Source organism: Gopherus evgoodei, chromosome 6, assembly GCF_007399415.2.
Source record: "Gopherus evgoodei ecotype Sinaloan lineage chromosome 6, rGopEvg1_v1.p, whole genome shotgun sequence".
Lineage (NCBI taxonomy): Eukaryota > Metazoa > Chordata > Testudines > Testudinidae > Gopherus > Gopherus evgoodei.
Genome location: NC_044327.1, coordinates 48,334,106 through 48,346,523, shown reverse-complemented (window position 1 = coordinate 48,346,523; position 12,418 = coordinate 48,334,106). Strand labels below are relative to the sequence as shown.

Here is a 12,418-nt window from a genome sequence, read left to right as displayed (position 1 = left end):
TGTTAGCTTCTGTGCCAGCTTGTTCCAGACCTGTTACTGCCTTGGCCCCAGCCATGCCTCTTTCCAGGTAACCCTGTCCTGATTTCAGTTCTAATTACGAGGTCTGACACCCAGACTAATCATACAGCAGAACCCAGTCTCTGACACACACACACACACACACACACACACACACCCTAAGGACCAATTATTTGGGCTTTGTGCAAAGGCGTGAATTTTATTTCAAATTCTCTGTCCAAAGTACAGTAGGTGGCAGCTCCTCAGCTGGTGTGAACAGACACTAAAGTCACTGGGGTTAAGCCGACTTACATCAATTGAGGTTCTGGTCCAACAAATCATTTGCCAAATAAGCCATTCAAAATACAACAATTCAACAATAGCTCAGTGAGCAACTGTCCCTCTACATCACCAGTATCCATTAACAAAATATATACAAGCACAGCAGTATGATGGTATTTATGATGGGACATTACCACAGACTAAACATCTTAACAGGAGTTTGCCTGATATTCATTATCTTGTTGCAGATTCTAACCAAAGGCAGCAAAAGACCATCATGTGGCAGCAATGTTCTCTCTTTCTGATAATATCCCTTACATACTGTATCTTTGACAATAACTAGACACTATATTTTTAAAAGATGTTTGCTCAACACACTAGCTGGAACGAAAGGAAAAAAGAGAACCCACATTCCATGTTGTAGACATGCACAAAGACAACTCACCATTTCTAATCTGCATGATGGTGGCTCCTCTTTTAGCCATGTAGTGGCTGTTTTGACTCCTGATTCCACTTGACCCTCCCTCTAAAAGAGAAAAGATGCAAGCAAGGCAAGCTTTATAATAAAAATTACCAATAAGGCAGCATGTGTGGTCTTCAAGGTAAGATGGGCAGACAGGGCAAAGCTTAATTTTTTTGTCTTTATCTGGAAGTGCACGTTTCAAGAGTAAAAGGGCTACTCACACTTAGGGCCCAAACAAATTGCCACACTTTAGTTGATGGAAAGACTCAATGGCAGTTAGATCACGCCTCTAATGAGTAAGAAAACTGACATATTATACATGTTGAACAGATTCTACACACATTCAAAATTTTACTAATTTTTAAAACTTTTTTTTCAGACACACAGTATTTTCATCACTAAACACTATTTAAAGCACATACCAAGACAGAATTGTTTTTCTCCTAGCAAAACAGATTTGAGTTGAAGTATCCTAAAGTGCAAAACAGGTATCTTTCCCAAAATATGGCTAAGCAGATTTTGTTTATAAACTTTCTAGAAACATTCACCTTTGGCAGAGGGTACGTCTTCACTACCCGCCGTATTGTAGCACGGGGATCGCTTCTCATCTAGACGCAATATATTGATCCCCGAACGCGCTTACATCGATTCTGTAACTCCACCAACCCGAATGGAGTTGCGGAATCGACGAGGGAGCCACGGACATCAATCCTGCGCAGTGAGGACGGTGAGTAATTCGATCTTAGATACTTCGACTTCAGCTACATTATTCACGTAGCTGAAGTTGCATATCTAAGATCGATTTTCCCCTGTAGTGTAGACCAGCCCAGAGACTGTGCCTAAGAAGCTTTATCTTCAAAGTTAAATTACTAAGAATGCTCGTGATGGGGTCCTGGCTTCCGCAGTTTAAAAGAATTCTTAACACAATGGGCCAAGTTCAGAGGCAATGCATCCGATATTATAAAGTTAGACTCCTTTATCCACACGTAAGGGTAAAGAATTTTAAATCAGGGTATCTTATTTATTAAAGAAGCCAAAGCAGGTATAACAAGTTGTGTGAAAGTGCACAGTGGATTACATTACCTTACATAGTCTTGCATCTTCATATTAAAGATTTTGTTTATTTGCTACACTAACTTTTTAGTCCATAGCATGACTTACACCAGCTTACCTCCTAACCTCTTCCACCAGATTGAGGAGCAATATATAAGACTGGAGGTGTCGGATATGAGAAAGAAAAATAGTTTCAGGGAATCTTATTTGGTAAAACATACATAGTGTGGACATAAAGAGGTGCATGTTATGCATACTTTACCTCACTCAACACCATCCTCTGAATTTGGCTCAATACAGTGTTTGAGAACAACCAAAACAGAGATTTAAGAATGGAATGCTCCACTCAACTTTTTCAAGGCTGTATTTTTAAATAATGTATGCATATGACACAAATGCAACAATTCTGTGATATGAAACATGTCTATCCATGAATAATAGCCATTATACAGAAGGTTAACAAGATCAGAAACTTCCTTCATAGTAAAAAAGTATTTTAAATTTGATTTAAAGGACAAATACTGTATCTGATAAATAAAATACATCTGTATACACAGATGAATAAATGCGGAAGTATCACAAAATCAGTTGCGGTATTTTTATTAGGAACAGATATGAATTTCGTTGAGCTCTTGGCAAGTTTTAGTAAGACCACATTTTCCATATTTTTGTTTATTTTAGAGGAATTATTTTGGTGTGCCAGAAAGTGAAAAACTAACAGCCCTAAATTAAACCACCATGTAGGCATTTGTTGTTTCAAGTTTCACCATACTGCTTTGCATGGCACTATGTTCATATCTATGGCAAAATGCTTCATGAGGAAAAAATATGTAAAGCTAATATCCAAAAGTCAGAAGGAAAGCTTCACACCTCCAGGATGTCTTTTGTAAGGCAGGACCCCTGGGTTCGAAGCTTGAAGAGGTTATGGATCCCAAAAAGCTCTCCTTGATGTTCCTTTGATCCTTGCACTGCCTCAAAATACCGCTTGGCATTTTCACTTCCAACTACCGCACAGTGAAGTTGCTAAAACAGAATAATGCAAGAGATTTCAGAAATGTTTACTCCAATCATATGTCAGAATTTCCTGGCATTCACAGTATATATGCACCTTTAGTTAAAGGAGGCAGAATTCCTAAGGAAGGATATTGTGTTTTTATTTATCTGGCAGATGTTGCCATTGTGGTATAATATTAATCTGACTAGTTTTACTGAATAGGAAAGCAAAAAAAAAAAAACAAAAAAAAAAAAACAAAAAAAAAATGTTCTAAGCCTCCTACTTCACTGTTCTATGCCTAACACTGGAAATTTGCTAACTTATTCTTGAGCAGGTGTCTCAAACACATGGCCCACAGGCTGCATATGGCAAATGAGGTTATTTTCTGAGGCCCGCGAGCTCCTCTTGGCCCCCCGCATTGGCTGCAGTTCCCCATTCCCAGCCAATGGGAGATGCTGGGGGCGGTGCCTGAAGCAACAGCAACACACACATCCCTGTGCCTCTGCTCCCCCACGTTCCAGCCGCTTCTCGGAGCAGTGCGGGGGCAGGGAAGGCAGACAGGGAGCCCAACCCCCGCACCCTTCCTGCAGTCGAACCCCCCTGCCTTGAGCCCCTTGCCGCACCCTGACCCCCTGCCACACCGTTCCTGCACCTCAACCCACTGCCCTGAGCCCCCGCTGCACCCCAATCCCATGCCATACCCTGCACCCTGCCCTCATGCCCTAAGCCTCGTGCTGCACCCCACACCCCTCCTGCACCCCAACCTGTTTCCCTAAGCTGCCTGCTGCACCCTGCACTGACCCCCTGCCCTGAACCTCCTGCCGCACCCCACACCCCACCTGCACCCCAACGCACTGCCCTGAGCCCCCTGCCGCACCCCACACCCCTCCTGCACCCCCTGGGGGCAGGGAGGGGGAGTTGGGGCAAGGATTTTGGGGAAGTGGTTGGAATGGCGGCAGGGAAGGAGTGGGAAGAGGTGGGGCACAGGCATGGCCTCATGGAAGGGGCGGAGAGGAGGCAGGGCCAAGGGTGGCGGGGGGAAGGAAGGTGTCAGTAAATGCGGCCCTTGGGCCAATGTACTAGTCCTTACGTGGCCCTTGTGGTTATTTGAGTTTGAGGACCCTGTTCACTGCATTGTGCCTGTTTACAAATAATTTATAAAAAATATCTAAAGGCTGAACAATGATTTAAAGTACACCCAGAATGAAAAAGAATATGGTCACTGAATCACAAATAATCTGGAAAAATTTAAATTCTGATCCACTCTGATTAAACGAAATGTACAAATGACTAATAAGAACCACCACTGTGTTGGAAACAGTTAAGTAAATAGTGCATCAGATAAAATTTAAACTTTCTTGAAATCAGGCAGGTTGAGCTGTGCTTCTAGTGATGTCACGTGTTCAGTACAAATGTAACTGACATCCTTTGCACGAACAGCAGGAAGAAATGATGGCTTTTACTAGACTTATACAATTTTTCTATAGCTCTGTCCCTAGGAAATAGGTAGCCTTTGAGGGCAACTTAATGGTCATTCTAGGACCATTTCAAGGGAGAAGTACCCCTCTGAAAATAGTCATCAGTCACAAAGGCAAACTATAGCTGATTGACCCCTAACTTTGCTAGGTGCAATGTACATTTCTCTAAGAACATAGTAGCAATCATGATCATAGTTAAGGCTGCACCACAGATTTCAGATTAACTAGTTTATATTGTTTACTTAATTTTATATTTTTGTTCTACTTGTTTTAGATTCTGAATTACTATTGGTTGTACATGTTTTCTTCCCCACCACTGTTCCACTAATAAAAAACAATTAAAAATGCCAATGTAATTTCAAAATCAAATGCATCCTTCAATAATTTCCTCTTTAGACAATACAGCACAAAGCATTACAGACTGATTTTTTGAAAAACAGTCTATTACTTACACATATTAAAACATTGATTAAATACAGAGTAAACAACCCAGTTTATAGAGCTATTTGAGGATGCATTTAAACATAGAGAAAGCCACATGTTCAGGTGCTGTCATGTTTGTGTGTTCTCATTAATGGTCACAATAGGTTTTTATACTCTTTAACAATACTTGTTGAAGATCTCTGGAAATCGTGTGCCCAAATAGGCGCTCAACTGTCAACGCAATTCAAATCTAGATGTAAAAACCAGCCTTGGATTTCCAATAATTTTGTCTGTAGACTAATTCTAGGTAAAACATACTTGGCCAATTAGACAAAAAAATTTCAGCAAGTTCTGGATAATCAGGTCAAAATTTTGAGCAGGTTTCTATCAATGCAGACATAAGATTTGTAGGTTACTCACTTCCACATGCAAAAGTCTACACATGGGTGGACAAATCAGGTAACTGCACATGCAATTCACAGTTAGGTACCAGTCTACCTGTTTGTACAGATATACAGGTGTTTGCAGACCAATGTGTCTGTTGATTCTAAGGGTGCATTAGTGGTAGGGTTACCAGATAGCAACTGTGAAAAAACGGGACGGGGGGTGGGGAGTAATAGGCACCTATATAAGAAAAAGTCCCAAAAAACAGGACTGTCCCTTTAAAAATGGGACATCTAGTCACCCTAATTAGTGGAGACCTAATGAAAATCTGAGCCTTAGATTTGAACATCTTAACTGACCATTCTTATAGTTAAGAGACAGGTGTTCAAAGTCATATGCATACAGCTGTATGCATACATATAAGCTCAGCAATGTGAATAGGTACCTGATTGGTCAGAGTTGTGTAAACAGGCTGTCCCTTCCAAATACATCAGTTTTTTGCATTCAGTAGTAACATGCATATGTATGTACACAAATTCATGCACAGACCTGTACAAGTCTGGTCCTAAACATTCCTGCTAAAATTAAAATGTAATGCTTTGTGAGAACTTTACAAAGCTGGTAGAAAGAATGCCTTATACTGTACTAATGTCTCTGTAAAGTCATCTGAAAATTTTGTACATAAACAGCACATAATTTTCTTCATGGTGCTTTCAATTAAGGTTTCTCAAACATGCATTTAATTAGGATATCAGATAATTATTGAAATGGAGAAAGGAATATATAAAGTTTAAAAATATGTTTACTGATGTTTAAAAGGTTGTCAAAGTTGGTAGATCTAAATATTGACTTATTTTGACAGTGTTCTCCACTGAAAGGTCTTAGCTTCCAGATCTTTCCATCTGTTTATTTTTCAGATTGATCACCGTTGCCAGTAAGAAGAAAACCCCTATACACAATAAAACAATGTGACATTGTGAAAGTAACAGTCAAGAAAGTAGCATACACACATACTAATATTAACAAGGAATATAAAAGTTTTTCAGAAAGTTGTGTACATTTGAGAAAAAAAAATAGTAAGACTTTCCAGAAAAGAGCACAAAAAGCAGCAGATGTTAGTCCTTAAATAAATGCTAATTAATTATTGACACTTAAAAAACACAGTGATTTCCTTTTTAATATTAGATTACCAGTATATTGCAGAACTCTGCTAGTTCATTCACAGTACATTTACCAGAACATTTTCAATTAAGTAAAAGTAAACACTGGGGGAAAAATGAAGTGAGCAACTAGTGACTTTCTGCTGCTGTTCTAGGGATGGACACAATCATACATGTGATTTCATTCCTCAGACTTTCTGTTCAGAAAGTGTCACATGATAGGCATAATCCTTACTCCTGCCCAGATGATTTCAATAAACTGTCCCACAACAAAACTGGAACAAGTTGAACTAGGAGAAGGGAAAGCCTTTCTTACGAATTCTCATGACCCTGCCAGTCATCACAATCCATAGGAAGGAAGAGGAAGTCAGTGGGCTTCCTCAGAAGTAGGATGTCATCAAGCAGCCATTACTGTCCAAGTTACTATACTGGCGATGGGGATTGCCCCACTTCAGCCCTACTCCTACTCCTCCCACCCTCAAAATGAGGCACTGGAGGATCATGGAGTTCACAAGAGAGACTGGCTCTCGCAAATAAGGCAGTGTTCAGAGTAATGGACACTTCTTAAGTTCATTTAGCCCAGCATTTCCCAAACTTTTGAAAAGTAAGCCCCACCCTTCCGGAAAATGAAAATCAATTGTGCCCACCTTCAATCCCATCATGTATTTAAATTTCAGTTTAATTTCTCATACAGGCCCATCAATATTTAACTGAAATTTAAAACTTGCTCTTACATTTTTGTTTTAAGGAATGACATTTAATATTGGATGTCTCGGATCTTCATAAAAGGTACTTAATCTCCTTTCTCACATGCTTTGAGTGCTGAAATAAGAAACAACATTGGCCTCTAAAGTACAATCACTGGCCTGAGTTAGCACCCACTGAAAGAAATTGGGTAGTTCTTCCTTACCGAGTGCATAAATTAACATTGCAAGTCATAAATCCAACAGAGAATCAACTTTGCTGTAGGTCAGCTTTCACTCATTCAGCCAGCTGGCTGAAAATAGTTATTGGCATTGTTTTACATGTATCATGACACTGCGAACTTTACCTGTTTGTAAACCTGCCGTAAGTACATCATCTCCTCCACTGTCCCCAAGGATATCAATCTAAACACTTTCACATCTCTGCACTGGCCAATCCTATAGGCTCTGCAAAGACAGTGATTTTGAAGAATACTAGGTTATTAGCTAACATGCATTCCTTTGGAGATAAGTAAAATCCTAATTCCAATAAAAGGGAAATACTGTAAACTTAAATAGAACTTCCCTAAAAGACAAGTTCAGAAATTAAATGTTTTTACCAAGCTCACATTTTCTCTCTTTAGGGCCCTCACTTCTCTTCTCCATAACTCAAACTACCAACAGATTATTTTCAGAAACCACAGAAGAGATTTACTGAATGTCAAGACATCAGAGAAATGTGAATTTCAGAGAGGTGGTACCATGAAGGTCTTGCAAGGACACACATTTCTGCAACATCATAACATTTTTCCAGTTCTGTAGTGGGAAAGGAAGAAAGAGAAGTCTTCCTGGAGGTATCTGAAAATAGAAAAAGTCCTATCTACATTGTTAGATATGACAAAATAACGGAGGATCTGAAAAGCTAAAATATAAAATAGGATGGAACAAAATGTATTTTTACTCATCAAAACTCAATTGCTTTATACGCTTTAAAGGCTCCTTGGAGTGTTTCCTTAGTTATCTAAAAGTATTTTCATCAGCTACATGTGAAATGCTAACCGATGGTTTAGAATGTCTTGGATAAAACACTTATAAAATAAAAATCCTGCATGTGTCACCACAGCAAGCTATCAAACATTAAACTGAATGCTGAAAAGGGACATCTCTACATTATATAGGCTTGAAAATAAGAACACAACTATTTTTCTTAAGAGATTCAACATCAATCTTGAGCTGGATCAGTAACTGTGGGGATTTTTTTGGTTTTTTTTTTTTTTTTTAAAATACTCTCTACTTTTAAACAGGCTAGCAATGATGGTTCCAAGCTTAGGAAAAATGCCATCAGGCTGTATGTCCACTCATTATTTTTTAAAATGAAACACTATCATAATCACAGCTTTGTCCTATACCTCTCTCTCTTTTCCAACGATGTCACAATTTGAAAAGTAGGAAATAAAAAAAAAAAAGTTAAAATTCAGAGGTAAAGTAGCTGGGGAAATTCTCATTCACTTTTTAAACAGTATGCAGAGTACATTAATGCTAAAAATATTATTAAACAGGCATTTCTAAATCTAGTCTGATACAGCCAAAATCAGATTGTGTTTAAGAATATCCTATTCTCTAGGAAAAATTGCATGAGAAAATCAATTTCCAAAACGAACACAAAAAGAGCACTATGTCTGTCTAAGTTTTAATATTGAGACTATACCTGTCAATGGCTTGAAGATCATTTGCTGGATTCCATGTTGGATCAAACAATATAACGACATTGGCTCCAACAAAATTGAGACCCAATCCACCAGCCCTTTAAAAAAATTAGTTAGTTCTTAGACTGCAAGAAAAAGAGTTCGGTAGTACTATTTTTTAAACTCAAAATTAAATGATTTCTAGCTCTGGATCTATTTAACCAAAATTAGGCTTACTAGTAGTAGGCTCACATTTTTTCCTGTTCCAAACATAAACAAACAGCATTATAACAACATTAGTAGTAATGGGCTGGTGCTCTATTTACAAAACACAACAATAGCATAACCACCTAACAGTCATGATTATTATAGCAAATCACAACAATACCTCAAATTGCGGGCAGACTATATAACCTGCCCAAATACAAACAGTTGCTTTCACCTTGATATAACAGAAGTGCTGCCCAACTACGTGCTGCATTCCCTTAACACTTAAAGTTAACAATATAAGCCAAATGCTCAGCTGGTGTAAATCTACATAGCTCCATTGACTTCAACAGATCTATACCAATTTATATCAGCTATGATTCTAGACATTTGAGACAGCTAGAAGAGACTTTACATAAAGAGAGACTTACTATAGAGTTTGCACCAGTTTTGTTTCTTGAATTACAGGGAGATGGATTTTGGCAGGATACTTGCTACATTACTTACACCAAAACATGGTATAGTTTGTAATGCCTCTCCCAGCTATTCTTGGTACAGCAGTCCTGACAGGGTAAATAAGTACTAGAGTGCAGTGGTGCCTGTATTTGAATCAAACTATTAAGTAAAAGCACAGAAAAGTGAATGATAAAAGAAAACATCACTCATTTCTGATGCAGTCCTTTTACGATATGTCATCAGTGGACAGTGATCGATCCAGCGGGGATTGATTTATCGCGATAAATCGATCCCTGAGCGCTCTCCTGTCAACTCCAGTACTCCAGCTCAGCAAGAGGCGCAGGCAGAGTCGACGGGGGAGTGGCAGCAGTCGACTCACTGTAGTGAAGACACCACAGTAAGCAAATCTAAGTACGTCGACTTCAGCTACGTTATTCATGTAGCTGAAGTTGCATAACTTAGATCGATCCCCCTCCTCCCCCCCCAGTGCAGACCAGGCCTAGTGGATAGGGACAATATTTGTGAGGGTCATTATAAGAAAGTCCTATTAAACATGTATATATTGGATTTTTTGGGAACAGTTAGACTCAATGTGTTGGTTGCATCTTCCAAGAACATCTTAACTCAAAATGTTGTTCAGACTACAAAGGCCCCAATATAGCAAACCCATTAAGCATGTGCCTAATTTTAAGCAGTTGAACAATTTCCCTATTGAAGCTAAAGGATTACTCACTTGCTTAAAGTTGGACATATGCTTAAGTGGTTTAATGGAGTGGGGCCAAAGAGAGGAGTGGTCAGGTTGCAGGACTGGCTCTTGGAAATCTCTTTAGTATTGGCTTAGTCACATTCCTTCTAATTCCTCCCAAAAAGAGAGGAAAATTTCTGGAAAGTGTCTGGATATAAGCATTTTGCTTCCAATGTGCTAATATCTGAGAGACTGTTTTAGGTGGACTTTGATTTCAAACATGCCATGTGTTTGATTTGGGTTTTACTTTTTTGTTTTTTTTTCATATCCAGAAAGCACTTCAGCACATCCTGTGTATGATGTGATCAGATGGCTGGTAGTCAATAAGACTGGATGCAGCAGAAATGCTAAGGGGTTTCAAGAATATCTCTCTAACAGTATCCCTTGCTGGGGATGCAGAAGATAGATATAGAGTTTAAACAATTAGAAGCAGCACCAACTAATCAAGTATCAGGCGTACATCTTCGGCTGATATGACAAGCAAGAGTGAGGAAACATAGGTATGTATGGCAGACTGGTCATCACAATTTGAGTGGATATGATTCTTAATTCACAAATGTCTTTTTCTTGACGAGATCTATCCCCTCCATAAGGTTTATAGTGGTATCTTATGGTTTCTCCAAAGATTTTAGAAGAAAGTGGAGGCAAGCCACTGTTCTCAATGAGACACTACCAAAATACGGAAAAAGTTTATCCATTTTTTTTTAAGTGTATATATAAAATAGTTTATTTTAGATTCTATTAAGCTAGTTTAAGATGGTCAGAAAGGGTTGACTTACCGCCATTAATTAATTTCCTTATTTAAAAAAAAAATAAAAGAAATTAATGGGAGCCACCACCTTACGGTCTTAGTGGAATCCTTGTTAATATAAAAAAAGTTGTGGCCTTTTCCCTCCAAATGTGGTGTAGTGCTGGGTTAATTAAATTTAGAAAAGGAGAGGATGTGGGAACTTGCCAATATTAATGGAGGTTTCCGGAAGATGAGCTTTCTCAAAGTCTGAGATACTAAATAAATTTTTTTAATACAATCCTCCACTGTATTTTGGAATATTTCTTATTAGAGAGGATGGAATTCAGCTTCTCTTACCAAACCCTGTAGTTAGACCAAAATATAAGTCAACATGTTTTTCCAATTGGTTTCTAATAAAAAAATCCAAATATTTGAAAGCTGAAATATGAAGTATACTTCAGATTTCATTAATGGACATAACAGACTGAGTATGAGGAGAGACAGGACCAAACAGGATGTTTAAAAAAAAAATTAAAAGGGGCAAAAAAGTTTTATAAAATTATTCGGTATACTACAATGTTTCAGAAGACAAGACCTCTATGACTTCTTCATAAACAGAATGTACCTAGAAATGAGTTGGCACGTTATAAATAATTAAAATGGTTAATATTCTAAGTGTCATTTAAGCATGTAATGTTTAAATCACACTGAATTATAAGAGAACTCAGATGGCTCAGCCTGCTACATTCACTTCTTTAAAGGATCTTGCAATACTGCCTTATAATAAAACCATTATTTTTCCAGAGTTCATGGTATTGTAGGACTGCATATTGGATCAGACTAATGGTCTATTTACTTTTGTTTCCTGTCTCTGTGCTCAGTACCACAGTCTTCAGAAGTTACAAAACAACATGCCAGAGGGAAGTTTCTATGGAAGCAGTTAGTAATTAGTTCTATTCACAGAACTGTCTGATCCTACCCTTTGTGTCTCAAAATCACTTTGTAGCTCAGAGTTCCACAAACAAGATTACGGAGTACATAAAAAATTCTTTTGTAATTTTAAAATTTGTCATCTTAATTGGATGCTCCTTTTTACTTGTATGACAAGAAAGAGCAAATACTGTAAGAGCACCTGACCAACCAAATAATTTTACACACTTCTATCTTGTGCACTCTTATTTGTCTAATATCAAAAGTTTAACAGGAGAGATTTAAATATCAGAACTATTTCCATCTTTACATGATTAGCTATCTCATTGCCCTTCTCTGGATTTTTTTCTTCCCCTCTTGCCACTTCCTTTTTGAGATGAGTGACCAGAATTGTACACAACCAGAATTGTATATACTACTGAAGGTAAGGACAAACCAACAATGTATATTGTAACATTATAATAGTTTCATTATTCTTCACTTTTCTAAATTAAGTGTATATAAACTCAAGAAAATATTGTAGACACTAATAGGTGAGATTAGTTAAAATTCTTTCTAGTGCATATCACGTTGCAATTTCTCTCATCTCCCATCATTGCCTAATTTTCTGGCTTCATATCTGGATTAATACTCTACTTCAATAAAGGGTAGCTCATGGCTCTACTAGCCATTGTTTCAGGTCTGTATGCAGGCTCAGGAAGACATCATTGCACTGGTTCACATTAGAAAAGGCTGTTTGCATTACCAA

The 12,418-nt window shown here is 38.1% G+C and overlaps 1 protein-coding gene across 12 annotated transcripts in view; it reads right to left on the bottom strand.

Annotated features, from left to right (window-relative positions):
* ERCC6L2 (ERCC excision repair 6 like 2) overlaps nt 1–12,418 on the bottom strand; it is a 108,446-nt gene that overhangs the window by 44,555 nt on the left and 51,473 nt on the right. For 9 of the 12 annotated variants that reach the window (XM_030565672.1, XM_030565670.1, XM_030565671.1 and 6 more), the window contains 4 exons: nt 8,626–8,721; nt 7,286–7,385; nt 2,666–2,818; nt 725–805 (listed from right to left, as the gene is read on the bottom strand). In XM_030565672.1, coding sequence (XP_030421532.1) covers nt 725–805; nt 2,666–2,818; nt 7,286–7,385; nt 8,626–8,721 — 430 coding nt within the window. Of the gene's footprint in view, nt 1–724; nt 806–2,659; nt 2,819–6,466; nt 7,057–7,285; nt 7,386–8,625; nt 8,722–9,240; nt 9,553–12,418 lie in introns of those variants that run through there. The other 3 variants (XM_030565678.1, XM_030565679.1, XM_030565680.1) reach the window with 3 other exon arrangements.